The sequence below is a fragment of the Trachypithecus francoisi genome, unplaced genomic scaffold (assembly GCF_009764315.1).
Source record: "Trachypithecus francoisi isolate TF-2019V2 unplaced genomic scaffold, Tfra_2.0 Lachesis_group20, whole genome shotgun sequence".
Classification (NCBI taxonomy): Eukaryota; Metazoa; Chordata; class Mammalia; order Primates; family Cercopithecidae; genus Trachypithecus; species Trachypithecus francoisi.
Window position 1 is genome coordinate 29,921,078 of NW_022681466.1, and position 15,302 is coordinate 29,936,379.

Here is a 15,302-nt window from a genome sequence, read left to right on the forward strand (position 1 = left end):
GATATCTCAGACCTAAATATTTTTTTAATTAATTGGAATTTAAGATTTTAAAAGATAAATGATTTTTAATAGCAATTACCATAAATATATAATAAAAATAAAATTTGGCCTCTCGACCGTAAAGATTTGGATGAGATCCTGCTAATATTTGATCAGAGCCTCACTGGATTTCCAAATGCCTAATTAAAAAATGCTCAAAGTGTTCCATGATATTTACAAAGTTCACTAATGAGAAATATTTATTTTGATTTTAGTGGTATATTTCCAAAATTATGTAAGAGGATACTCCTTATATACCAGTGGGAACAAAATGCCTGCAATTTTCTCTTAAACGTATTTTAGAATAAATACTTTTATTTTGTAATTATTCTCATAACCAGTATTTATATAAGATTATATGCTGCTTTATCATGGTTTGGTTACTTTTTAATAATCTTATTGACAAGGCTCACCTTGTGTTCCTACCTTCTCATTTGTTTTCAATTGGGATTAGTTTTTAAGTATAAAGCTTTTGATGTCATTACTACTTGCAGTTTATGCCCAGTTGTAAAATTTTCCAGCGATTCAAAGTTACTGGTGCCTGAAACAAATTATATTAACATATAGTTACTTATTTATCTTTGTTTTCTGGTTTATATAAATACTATATACATACAATATCACCTCTCCCCCCAAAAATGACACTGGAAGTTAATTACTTTTGGCTCTTTATTCCACAGCTTTATCTTAAACATGATAAAATAGTATATGCAAATTCACAATGATGTATAAATAGTGCTATCTATGATGGAAGATTAACAAAAGAATGTCTTTCATCATCACAGACAGTTGTAAGAATGAATTTCTACAGAACAAGTGTCCTTTTTGTCTTTAAACCCTTTCTGTTTAACAGGTTGTCCTAATTTTTATTTTGAAAGAAAACATTTTGCTCCTTTAACTAGGAGGTAAGAAACATAAGGAGGGTAATTATAATGGGATTTAAATAATTCACTTACATTTCTATGCCAATAAAATAAAGCATGTTCTCTTAGGTTTTTTGATAAGCTCTAAAATGTGTCTTTCAGTTTACTAATATTATTTTTTAAAACACACAATACTATTATCTTCCCAAATCGAATATTATTGTTTTCCAACAACGGATTTGGCAACCATTCAGAGGCAAATAGTATTATGCTTTTGAGATTTTCGAATATATCTGAAGTGCTGTTGACTGCTCTCCAAATCAGGTCAGATGCACTGTCTCTTTAGGAGAATTTGCCAGAGGTACTGTATGTTCAAATGGAAATTTTTCATGTTCCATAGTAAGCTTCATTTATTTTCCAAACCTCTAAATTTTTTATACTAGGTAGCAACATCTCCCTTTATGAACCATGGGGTCTTTATTAATTAAACAGAGTCAACAGGGCTGATTTATTCTCTCTCTTATCAGCTGAATTACCAAGCACACAAATCACAGAGGAAATGTTTTTAATACTAGAATGTTCTCCAAGCCAGTAAATCTGGGATTATCTCATCATACCGATTATGTCAAAGCTCTTTAGCCACCGTGCTCACTAGGACAGAAAATTGAATGGTATACACACAAATGGCCCCCTTCCAGCATCATAGGAAGAATTCCAAGTTTTTCTTACAATAATCAGAAATCCCTAATTAACAATAAAACTAGCTGTAATTATTTATTGAATGTCTCCTGTCTGCCAGGCACTTCACATGCATTACCTGAGTTTCAGAAGCACTGTGTCCCATTGGTTCTGGACATTTTTAACAAAGACCCAGGTCTGAAACGTGTGCTTGAAGCACAGAACACATTTCTCTGTTGCTTTAGTTTTATTTCTTCTAGTGAGTAGCTGTTGTAATTGCATATTTGATGCTTAGGTGTGTGCATGTGTGTTTTTACGCATATACAAAAATACTGTAAATACAAGATTCATCAAGTTATAAAGTTAATCAAATTTTATATTACTTTTATATTTGGAGTGAGAGCAGATGTTGATTTGTTGATTAAAAAGCGCTTAATGAAGGTTACTGGCAAGGATGACCATCTGGTAGAACTTTCTGATATTCACCGTTCAGAGTCTGTAACTACGTTTTTTTCTTAGACATTTTCCTTCTGATTATTTTAAATTAGCAATTTAATGGAATGTTCATATATGGACAGTTGTAACATTTCAGGCATGAGAATGTTATTTATAAAAAGTCAAATAGCAAAGCATACTACCTGAACTTACCCTCGGGTAATCGCTGCTGTTTTTCTTCCTTCCCATCTCCTCCAATTATGGAACTTCAAAGGAGAGGAAGAAATTTAAGTGATTTAAATTATCGTCTCTTCTTTGGAGTAATATGTGCTGATAAACAAAGTATTAAAATATATACCAATATTTTAAAATAAGCAAAGCTGTCTCATCAAGCTTTTCCCTTTTAGTTTTAAACATGTACTTTGAACAGGGCGATGTGTCCTCATTTCACCTTGCAGTGGCATTCCAGCCCTCTCATGTTACACTCATTAGTATTTCTTTAAACCACTTTCAAGTTAGGCAGCTTTCCAGCTTTATAAAGGCCTTGAAATGAAGTTAACCTGTGCCGAATCAAATGCTTTAGTAAATTTGGCCTCCATAATAAGAAATTCCATTAAACCATTTTAAAGGGATATTAGTAATGTGGATTATTGTCAAGAGAATAATGATTCCTTGTACACTAAACCACACTCTCAGGTTTTGAAACGATGAAGATGCCTGGGCCTTGTCACTTTCACCTTGATTCTTAAAGAACTGGAACCCTTTTTATGCCATCATAAAACCACTAGTAATCTTCTTCCATGAAAAGATACATTTTTAATATTTAAACAGAGGAGCTGAACAATTTGTGTAGTGGGGACATGAACAAAATGTGTAGTATAGGATTGAAAACAAACCAAACCAATAATAACAGTGGAACTTACCATTTGTACTACCTAACATTTTCAGTATTGTAGTCAGTGGCCAATAAAGTGAATGCATTTTTGTGATAGTTCCCAAATTGTGTTCTATGGAACACTAGCCCTGTGTTTGTTAACAGAGATATGTTTTTTGTTGTTGTTGTTTTTTTTTTTTTGAAACAGAGTCTCGCTCTGTCGCCCAGGCTGGAGTGCAGTGGCCGGATCTCAGCTCACTGCAAGCTCTGCCTCCCGGGTTTATGCCATTCTCCTGCCTCAGCCTCCCGAGTAGCTGGGACTACAGGCGCCCGCCACCTCGCCCGGCTAGTTTTTTGTATTTTTTAGTAGAGACGGGGTTTCACCGTGTTAGCCAGGATGGTCTCGATCTCCTGATCTCGTGATCCGCCCATCTCGGCCTCCCAAAGTGCTGGGATTACAGGCTTGAGCCACCGCGCCTGGCCCAGAGATATGTTACTTTGAGTAATATTACATAGTCTTGGAGACTCATAGAGCACATTAGCATATAGCACATTAGCATATTAAAGTCTCTGGGAAATCCTATAGTAAAGAAACCTATTCAATTATGTCAAACTTATTTGACTGTAGAATTATATTCTTAACATAACATTGATTAATTGGTTGATTGATTGATTGATTGAGACAGGGTCTTGTTTTGTCACCCAGGATGAAATGTAGTGGATCATACCTCACTGCAGCCTCAAACTTCTGAATTCCAGCCGTCCTCCCATATTAGCCTCCCAAGTCAGTAACTGGGATTACAGGCATGAGCCACTGTGCCATGCTATTCTTCACATAACATTTATTTAAAACTCTTGGGAACATACTTTGGAAAATGTTACTTTATAATAATGTAGGAGGCACTTTCAGATCCACAATCTTAAGTAATCTTTATAAGTACTGGCCTTCAGATGCACTTGATCATCTAAGACACGGTGCTGCTTCTCAGGTTGAGTTTGGGAAGGATGAAGGCTAGGGAAACTGATCTAGGATGGATGAAGGCAGTGGAGGTAAACCAGGGCTAGAAACAGTGTCCAAGGAGAAGAATCAAATCCTCGTCCTAATTCATGCACTTGGAGTTGGGAAGATGGTGATGGATTTAGGAGAGTCATCCAGCCAAAGGCTGGGAGTAGGACACTAAGTGTAAGAAATACCATCCACCAGGTTAAGAGCATGATTTCATGATGTGTCAACACTGGACATACCCAATATGTTTTGTACTTCCTTTCTCATCTCTGTTTGTGTTATTTCCCTGAAACACTTTTCAGGATGTTGGTCATCTGTTCTGAGATCATGTTAGGCCCCACAAATTCAGAGATAAGAAACACAGTTCCTGCCATTAAGGAGCTTTATATGTAGTAGGAAGGCCTAAAAATAAACCAGCATTTATAATTTAATGTAATAAGAGATAAGACCATGGGCACAGATTGGAGGATTCTTAAGGGATATTTGGTTTTTTTAGAATTAATAAAGTTAACTTCTCATGGGAAAGGATTATGGGAAAGAAGAAGATATTGTTGGTGGGGTGCAGTGGCTCACGCCTGTTATCCCAACACTTTGGGAGGCCAAAGTGGGTGGATCACTTAAGCCCAAGAGTTCCAGACCAGCCTGGCCAATATGGTGAAACCCTGTCTCTACTAATATTACAAAAATTAGCCAGGTGTGGTAGCGTGCACCTTTAGTCCTAGCTACTTGGGAGGCTGAGGTATGAGAATTCCTTGAATCCCAGGGGACAGAGGTTACAGTGAGCTGAGATTGTGCGGCTGCACTCCAGCCTAGGTGACAGAGCAGGACTCTGTCTCAAAAAAAAAAAAAAAAAAGGTATTGTTGAGGAAGCTAAAAAAACAAAGTATTTCATTGAATGTTTACCAAGTGAGTAACAGTGTATGATTTGCCATTTAGAAAGTTATTTGGCTGGAGTAGAGAATGAATTAGAACTAGAACAGAGGCAGGGAGGCAAACCATTTCAGTGACCCAAACTATTTCATTGAAAAAGGAGAGCAAGAAACAGATTCCAGAGATGTTACAGGAAGGCAGTCATTGGACTTACTGACTGACTGAATGTCAGATACTGAAAGGAAAGGAGTTAGAGATGCTGCATTCACCTACATTCCTTTTTAACCAAAGAAAAAAGAAAGAAATGGTTTTCGTTGAAACTTAAAATGTGTCTAAAACTTATTAAAACTCTTGGATCTAGTTCTAACTGCTTCCTCTCACAGGGACTTTACTGGGATAGAAGCAGTGTCACCAGGATCAATACTTGCATGGATGATTAGAAAGACAGTCTTTCAGATTCTAATTGCATTCTTGTTCTTCTCAAGTCACGTAACACAGACTACATCCTGGATCCATCCCGTGATGAGTGTCCTGAATCTGTCTCGCTCAGAGGAGAATGAAGCGGATTTCTCTAGAGAACTCCCCAACCAGAGAAGTTGATGGTTTTCCTTAGGAAGTGGAGCTACATGGATGACGTGAGCAGAGACACATAACATTCAATTCTGAGATGCAACAGTCTAAAATAGGAGTAAAGCATGCACTACTTGTTGAAGTGTGAAATGGAGATCTGGACTTTGGGTATTTTTGTAAAACTTTTGATATTTCTGTATACATTTAAAAAATCAATTGCCACTACAGTAGTTCCTTAAGAATAGTCATATTTCTTGAGATCACATATAATTAGACTTTATAATATATATACTTTTTCATATATAATTAGATCTGTCTTTGTAATTTCATATGTAGTTCTTCATAGGGTCTCAGATACAATGGTTTTTATAACTGACATATAGAAAAAGTGTATGAACATAATGAAACACCTCATTTATTTGATAGTTCACTAACCTTTTATATTCACATATTAGGACCGTGATCTTAGCAAGCTTTTTGGAATTTAAGGGTCACATTTAGACATCTCATGGGCTAATGAATACAACTTATATCTTTGTTGAGCTTTCTAATTTACAAAATGCTTTGCAGACCTCATTTTCTTTAAACCATACAATCTGCCTGTGAAGCTGATCTGGTGGGTATGTTTATTCTTGGTTTTCAGTAGGGAAATAGCAGTTCAGAGAGAGGAGGCTCCCTATCCCAGCACCGAGACTCACTCCTAAGTCTTCTGATTCCATGTCCAGTCTCCCTTCCCCCACACCCTGCTGTCCCCACAGAGGGAGGTCACAGCCCATCATGCAGGACACTGTGATTGTGTTGATGCAGCTGGCTCCACAGCTGTGCATTCCACAGAGATTCAGAAGGCACCTCTTCAGTCGAACATGGCCCCTCTATAACCCCACTATTCTTCTCCTATAAACCCTTCCCCCTTCTCTGCACCCAAGCTTTCGCCAAGTAGGCGTGCTGTTTGTGATATTGTTTCAACAGATTTCTTTCAGCAGCTCATGTTTTTCTAAAGTGAAAGGCGTGGTTTGTCCTGCTTAGGTTGCCCTTCCAAGAGGGATGGTTTGAGGGGAGCTGATGAGAAGAGAGGTATCTGTTAAAACATTGCTGCTCTACTCGAAACAAGATGGAAGCCTAAAGCCCAAGTCAAGCAGCCCCCAGCACTGCTGTGCAGTCCTAGAAGTCCTTAAAACATAGTCTAAGAACCATTCATTGTAACCATTTTATAGATGAGTAAACTGAGATCCTAAGTCTCCTAGTCTACCGAATTTCATATGGTGTATAATACAGATTTATATGGTAAAGATATATATACATTGTGCTCAACTATACATTCCTGAATACATTTAGGATTTATGATTTATGTCTTGAGTAATAATATAAAGTCAACTCCAGACTGATAGGTAGTCATTAGCCATGAGAAATGTTTCAGGATGGCTAGAGAAGACTTGTGTTTTGCCTGACAGCCATTTGAATGTTAGGAAGCTCCGGGAAGACAAGTTTTGAGAGAAGCCCCAGAGGGAGCTATCTCCTTGCACCCCCCCAAAGGTGAATGAGGTATTCTGTAGGTTAGTGTCTATAATTGTGAAAGTACAAACTTTTTGTTTTTGTCAGATTAATAGTATGAAATATCTCTCCCCCTGCGTGGAGAGTTTTCTAATTTGTTTCTAGTGAGCAAAACAAAGAAGGTGCTTGAGTCACCTGAAATCAAAGTACTTAGGCACACAGCCCACCGTCAGAGATACCTCATCCTTTAACTGCTGTTTTGTACTACTTGCCTCCCTGTTTCTGTCAAATACCTAGTGAAAAAGGCCTAGACAAGTGTAATGATATTATTTATTGAGCACTTTGTGTCAGGAATGGTGATGAGCAGTTTGCATGTATTTATTTATGATCTTCTTAAAACCATTCCATGAAATAGGAACTGTAATTATCCCCATTTCTAAAAGAAAAAACTTAGGTTTAAAGAGTTAGTAATCTTTGCCTAAGGGTCACAAAGCACCTATGTGTAGAAGCTAGGGTTCAAGTCAGATCTGTGATTCCAGAACCTGTTCTCTAAACCACTATGCAGAACTGCTTAGATTCATTGTTTATGGGTACAATTTATGAAAAGGCAGATTCTAGTTCAATGCCATAAGGAACTTTCTAGTAGTTAAAGCTGATTAGAAAAGCATTTCCCAGGAGAAAATGAAAGCATTGTCCCAGCAGGTTTCAGTCAATCTGAATTCCTTACATGGGGAATGTTGCTGAGGAGGTTCAGTGTGTGAATGGACTGGACCAGTTGGCCACTCTCTCAGATTCCCTCTTCATAAAACTTGCGTGATCTCTAAACCATCAGGTCAATGCCATAAGAAATGTTCAAAAAAACATGGTCAGGGCTTAGCAAGAATCCTTTTCCAGTGCAAACAGGACCCTCACATTATGTTTTGATGAGTAGCCAGTCTTTCTTTAACATCAATCAACCATAGCAACGTGGTCATCATGAAGTCTTCATTGACTCACTGGCTTGGATTTTAGGGTTAGAAAATCTGAATGTTCTTACGTCCTTCCATCTCACTTTATTAGAGTGCCCAGGTTGAGTCATCCTTACTTACTCATTCCCTCAAAATATTTATTGAGCACCAACAATGTCACAAGCACCGTGCTAAGCACTGTGGTGAAGTAGAACAATTGCTAATCATTTCCTGGGTTCCACTTACTCTTGATTTTAAAAAACAACAACAAAAAAGTTTTTATGTGGCCAGAACTAAACAGCTTCTTCTTAATTTTTGAATTTTAAAACTAATCTATTTTCTTTTTAAAAAATCAAGTACTATGGAAGAGAATAAAGTAAGAGATAGCCCATCTCACCTTCAAGAGGTAGCAGTCACTAATACTGTGGTAAGTGATTTTACTCAAAGGAAACCACACTATTAAGCAGCTTATTTTTGACATGTTAATGTTGTGGTCATCTTTTCATGTCAATACATAGATTAATCTTTTATTTCAAATATCTACATAAAATATCACTACCCACATAACCTATAATTTGTGTGGCCAGCAATTTATTGCACGCTAAAATGTTTTAAGTTTTCTTATTACCAACAATGTCACAGTGAACATTTATATATTCATTACGTCCTTTTCCTCATATATCTTTGCACTCTTGTGCTAGTGTGTCTATAGTGTGAATACATTCCTAAATTTCTTGATCAAAGCTAGGTCAAAGTTACATTCATTTTAATTTTGGTATATATTCATAAATTCTCCTCCATAAAAGTAGGACCAGCTTACATTACCACCAATAGTGTATGTGAGCCTTTTTTTTTTTAATGTATGATAGGACTTTTTTTTAGTCCAAAGGTTCCTGTAGATTTTCTGGGTTTTTTGTTTGTTTTTTGTTTTTGTCCTTGGAAGAATAACCTACCTTCCACCAAGTCCAAAAACTTGAGATTTTTAATCATTAGGTTTTAGATTTCCTTTAGCAGCAGAGACTGACTTGCTGTACAGAGGGAAGTCTAGCAGTGACTAATTCACTATATGTCAAACACATCATTACTCTTCTCTTCCTACTTTACATGTAATGGTGGCGAGGACCAACTTTTAAATGAGCTAACTTGGGTGAGTATGTTCAGTAAAGTACCAAACACAATACAAATGCATCTTCTAGTTCTTTGGGCCTCACTTTCCCTATCTGAATAATAAGGATAGTAACCCCTTGCCTTTTCCCAAACCAGTTCAACTCAGCAAACACTTCCTGAGCACCTACTACATGCCAGGCAAAATGTGAAATTTGCATGCTACGAGGCTAAATGGTACTGATTCTCAAAACAAGGAGCTCATAGTCCAAAACCATTTTTCTTTCTTTTTTTTCCCCTAAAAAACCTTTTAAAGAGGTAAGAAGTTAGGGGGTTGGTTGTTTATTAAGAACCCCTGAAGAGCAACCCTTTATCACTCTCTTAAATTTGAATAATTCCAAAATAATATTAACACCTCTTGACTGGAAAAGGAAAAAAAAGGAAGATGCCGTATGAAGAGCCTTTCCAATAATAAATGCAAAGCAGCTGTCAAAATATAGAGTCAAATGATACTTTCATAAAGTGTTTGAACAATCAGAAAATGTTATCCTTTTTCTCGGGAGAAATGGGACATTTTTATTTTCTCTGCTAACTGAAATGCAACTTTTTGAAGAATCAACATGCTTGACATTTTTACAATGGACGTAAAGAACTGAACTATTATTAAAACAACTTACACACTCTATTGCATATAACTTTTGAGAAAATGAAAAGAACCTTAAACAGAATGTGCCTGTGGAGCTTCACTTTAGAAATGAAATACCCAAGATGTTTTAACTACAACTGTCTACATGTAATAGTGTGTCTGCATAATGACTTTGTAAATGTTAACTACAATTCTGTGTTTGCTTTCTTGATATGACTTTTTACATTTAAACTTATACTGTTTCTGTCTACTTTTTTCAAAAATTCAATTTTTACTTTTGGGAGTTGGGCTGTTCTGAGGGAAAGGGCAATCAGATCAATAGTTCTGTCCCCCATTCCATTCACCCATCATCCAATTATTCTCTGTATCGCTCTACCCTGTTTATTTCTTTTACATTGTCAGTTTGCTCTCATCTTGTTTTATTGTTACCTTCCTCAATAATGGGAGTAATAATGGGAGTCAGCTTCATGAGGGCAGGGATTTTGTCTTTTTGTATTCATTTACTCACTTACACACTTACTGAGAGCTACTAGATGCCAGACACTTCACTGAGTAGTAGGGATACAGTGTGAGATATATGTGTTTCTAGCCCTGTGTAATTCGTATTCTATGCATAGGCTATACAATTGAAATTAACCAAAACTTTTTCCATTTATTTTCTTTCTCCCCATTCTTTATCAGATATTTGAACTACTGGGCCGTTTAACATTCATTACACTAAGAAAGGGTATGATATCAGAAAGCAGGAAAAAGCATATTCTTTTGAGTTTCCAAAATCTAGCTCCTTGGGGAACTAGAAAGGATTTATGATTTAGGGCAAAGATTTGAGAGCACATATGATGAGGAAGATGAGGCTTTCTTACTCATTGTCTAGGAAATAATTCCCCTGGCTGTGAGGAGGAGAAAAAAGAACAAAAATGTTGGTAGGGCTCAGAGAAAGGGACCTGGGCTTAACCTTCTGGACCAAGTTCCAGGGAGCAGCAAAACCTCAATGACATTTGTCCTCTAGAATGGAAATGACTATGTGGTGTGTTTAGGTAGTGGAACCTTGGACAACCGCAATGAGCTTCCTCCAGCCCAATGTGGTCCAGACTGGAGGATTAGATTGATTTCTGTGAACCCCAAAGGATCACAGGAGTAGCAGTAACACCTGCTGGACCTGAATGAGGACTTTTCCATTCAATCCACATGTTCTCTCAATGGAAATCAATTCGGGCAATAACATTAGAGCATCTTAACCCAGAGTGCCTTAGCACTAGATGAGCCTCTGCTGTGGTCTGAATGTTTGTGCCCAGCCTTTAATTTCATATATTGAAACCTAACCCCCAAGGTACCAGTATTAAGAGGTAGGGCTCTGGGGAGGTGATTAGGTCATGAGGCTCCATCCTGGTGAATGTGATTATTACCCTTATGAAAGAGGCTTCAGGGAACCTGTTTGCCCCTTCTGCCTTGTGAGGATGCAGCAAGAAGTCACCATCTTTGAAGCAGAGAGCAAGCGCTCACCAGAAGCTAAATCTGCTGGCACCTTGATCTTGCACTTTCCAGCCTCCAGAACTGTGAACAATACATTTATATTGTTTATAAATTACCTAGTCTAAGATATTTTGTTATAGCAGCTCCTGAATGGACTAAGACAGCCCACAGAGTTGAGCAGTGACCCCAAGGAAAGGAAAGAACTGCAAATTGCCTGAGATTAATGTTGTTCGGATCATTTATTCCCTATTCCTGGTGTTTCCTTGTAGAGAGTGCTCCATTAAAGTAACCCTTTTGACCTGTCTCTGCTTCTTCCCTAGGCAGTGATTTACCTAACTGGTGAATTTAGGATTAAAAAAAGGAATACATCCTAAAAGATTTCTTAAATATATTCCCTTTTGTTTTATGCAAACATGGCCTATTTATTTTTCAAGTCTTTCTCATTTCTTACCTGGATGATTTCAACATAGGTGATATAGCTTCTTCCTTCTCTACCACACCTGTCCCCATCAATCTACCTGTCACGTGTCTGTCAGAATTATCTTTCTATAACACAAAATTGCTTCTATTGCTCCCTTGCTAGTCTTCAGTAGTTCTCTAGCACCTTCTACTATGTGAGCCCCTGGCTTTCTCTCTAGCCTCACTTCTTATCCCCAACAGTTGATCAGATATACTGTTCTCTGTCTAGGAAGCTTTCCTTGCCCCATTCCTGCATCAGATTTCTTCTCATACATCAAGACTCTGCTCTCATTTTACCTCTTCTTTGAAGAGCTCCTTGACACATGCTGCCTTCCCCATACCCAGGGCTGGCACTCTATAGATGCCATGCCTGCATTTTTACACACCTGCCCAGCCCCCCTTCCCACTCAGGAGTGGTGGAGCAAGAACTTCCACCTCAAGAGAGTTGCTGGCCTGTTTGTCCAGACACTCATTTGGTTACTATATTTACTAATTTACTTTTATCTACTGAGGTGGGTTACTGAGTCTTAGAGGCCTCAATTCTGGTTCTACCTTCTCTTTCTGCATGTGGTAATGAAAACTAGAACTCTGGTTAAAGCCAACTGGTCTCTCTCACTGTGGCTGTTCCACTCAACATCAGTAGCTAGTGGGTAAATCAGGTGGAGGTGAGAAGGAAATGGGAAAACAGAAAACTGGCCAGGATCTGTTGTTGCTTTGGGGTATTTTATTCTAAAACCCTGGAGGCTGAGAAGGTTAACTGGAAGGGTTCCAACTCAGAAATCCTACCCCGGTCCCCTATTGCTGCATACCTTTTAATAAAGTGTCGATCACACTATATATGTAATTAATTTGGATAGGAAAGTAGGGCATGTGTCATCTCTCCTGGTAGACTGTGAGTCCTTTATTATTAACTTGGAGTCCATATATTTGTTTTTCATTCCTCATGCAAGACATGACACAGTAAAATCTAATAAAAGTTTACAAAATAAATTTTAAATGTAACATTGTTTTTTTTTAAAAAAAGAACTATTTTAGCTGTTTCCTGCTTCTGGCAGGGGAATTAAAAAGAAAATGAGGTGGGGGTTTAAGTAAGCATGTCTGTATTAACTAGTTCCACTAATGTGGGAACAATATAATGAATTTTGCTGAAGAAGGAAGTGCATGCTACTTAAGTTGGGCCATAAAACTCACAGTATGATTGCAGTAAAAGGATTGTAAAGCACATACTCACACATTGTTGATTTGCCCAAGGTTCTGAAGAAATACCACAGAATGATTTTGGTTTAGAAGGGTAGATAAAGCCTGAAACCAAAATACAAGGTTAGTGCATTTCAGAGCAGCAGCAAACTTCTGTTCTTATGGGTTAATTAATCATGTTACTGAAGAATTGATTTGGCACAAGGGAGCTATGTATTGCCACAGTACTCTGAAATTGCAGAAATTATCTCATCTATAACTAACCCCACTGGAATTGCTTGACTGTTCTGTTTCGCAGTGGAGAAATTCATCTTTCATCAGCACATATGAGAAGAGAAAACAGGAAGACAAAACAAATTGAGTAGATAATAAAGTTACCTTATAGGAATAGGTAATATAGACATGTAAGGTCAGAAATTTCTATGGGATGGAATATGAAAAGATGTTTATGAGCAGATCCTATTTCTTTAGGCAGTTTTATCATTCAGAGAAGTAATCTATGCATTTAATCTAATGCCAGCTTTTATTTTTCTTTGGTGATTACCACATAAAAATAAGAAGTTGACACCAAATTAAATGCATGGATTACTTCTCTGAATAATGGAAGTACTCAATATAAGGAAAATCTGAAGGAAATAGAATACATACATACACACACACACATACACTAAGTGTGTGTGTGTATGTGTGTGTGTATATATATATCTGTATGTATATACACACCACACACACACAGATATTGGAGGAATAAGAAATATTTAATAAAATATACACAATTTCAAGAATATGACCGAGCACTGGTGGTTCCTCACTTACCGGTAGAGCTCCCACTACAAATGGAAAGTGAGAAGTCTATGAAGTTACTTTAGTTTTTCCAATTAAGACTGTTCATTGATTGTGTTTCTTCTGTGTCTATAAGTACCATATTCCCAATTAGTATTTCATCAGTTATAAGACTTATCATTATTTTGTGTATAAATAAAAATGAAAAAAAGATTTAAAATATGACGTAGTACTTAGAATTTTTATCTTATAGCCCTTTAAGTAAATACAAGGGAACCGTTTCAGCATAGATTTTTAAAAATCATGTGTGTAAAAGAAAATGAAATATAAATAAATTATGATATTTACAAAGTTCTGTACATTCAGAATTGAACTCTTTCTGCATCTCTTTTTTGAATCACAGTTGTCATAAACCACATTTTTTCACAATAACACCCTCTCTGCCATCAAGATAAATAACATTTCTTAAAGGAATATTCTACTGCAATCTCTGAGATTTTTTTCCCTGTCTTAGACATCCATTCTACAACTCTGATGCTGGCACATTTTTTATCTTGTCAGAAGGACTTAATAGAAAATTTTTAGATAACAATCAGGATTCGTACTCCTTTCTCAATAGTCCTTAAATGGTTTATTAACCAAAAAGTAAAGGAGTAACAGTCCAGTCATATCATGGAAAGAACAACCGAATTCATGCATGCACAGGCAAAGACAACCATATCACTATGTCCGCCTGGCCGACAGCAACTGCAAGACATCATTTATTGTAAGACACTTCCTGTAATGTGTTTACTTCCTCTGACATAAGGATTTTGTGAATTAGGAAATGACCCAAGGGTGAAAAGTAGTAGGGGAATAGAGAAATAGAACCGACCCAAAGGAAAGGGAGAAAAAACCCACAAAAAGTGTGATGTCAAGCAAAGCCTATTCTGGAGATGACTTTGGTTTACTCCCACAGGAGAGCCCTGGAGACAAAAAGGTTCTACAGTAGGTTCAAGTCAGAGGCCAGAGAACCAGGAGTATTTATACCTCTACACCGTGAGTTATTGAATGGGCATGGGGGGTGGGTGTAAATTTCCAGGTGCTTCCAGCCTGTAATGTAGTCAAAGCATGTTCCTGTAGCCTGAGGACAGCCCTCCAACAAAGAGGTGCAGGTGCTGAATGTTGAGAGTGAAAGCACAGGGAGCTATCGTGCATGAGAGTGGTAGAGGGATCTGAAAGTGCTAGCAGGGCCTATTATACACCCAAATGCTAAAGATGCTTAGATGTGAAAAATGTGTGTCTTAGAATCGATGAAATATGGTATGGAGAATCAAGTCTCCTTGTTTCCGGCTTATCCCATAGCATACTTAAAATTCAGCTAAAGATGAAATGCCTTAAAAATGGGCTTTCTGAAAAATTATTTTAATCAAAATTATGTTAAAAGCTATTTCTAAAGACCCTGACATGAAATACTTAGAAGAGATCAAGTGGTTTGTCCCTGGACATTCAAGCAATTGAATGTCTAAACAATCCAGGACAGATAATTTTGTGTTATTTACTCTGTGAAGTGAACCTTTATGGCTGTGGACAATGCAAACTTCCTCAGTAATCTACTCCAGTACCTTGTTTCTTGCCAATTTCAAACAAACCTTCCCACCTACAATATAAGGCTTCCTTAGAATTACTGATTGATTATTGAAGATATAATAAAACCAAAGTATTTTTTAAAACACAGTAATTATGTTAGTGCAGGTACATGACATAGATATCCTCAGGTATTCTTAGGGCATCTATGAATCACCACAAACTTTCTGGAAAGCAGTCTTGGAATATCTATCAAGGGCCTTAAAAATTTCTTCTTCTGTGAATTTACGCTCACAAATGA

At 37.2% G+C, this 15,302-nt stretch overlaps 1 protein-coding gene across 2 annotated transcripts in view; it reads left to right on the plus strand.

Annotated features, from left to right (window-relative positions):
* STXBP4 (syntaxin binding protein 4) overlaps positions 1-12,466 on the plus strand; it is a 202,773-nt gene extending 190,307 nt beyond the window's left edge. For both annotated transcript variants that reach the window (XM_033183556.1, XM_033183558.1), the window contains one exon: positions 5,251-12,466. In XM_033183556.1, coding sequence (XP_033039447.1) covers positions 5,251-5,365 — 115 coding nt within the window. In that variant the 3' untranslated portion in view covers positions 5,366-12,466. The remainder of the gene's footprint in view (positions 1-5,250) is intronic.
* The last annotated feature ends 2,836 nt before the right edge of the window (positions 12,467-15,302 follow it).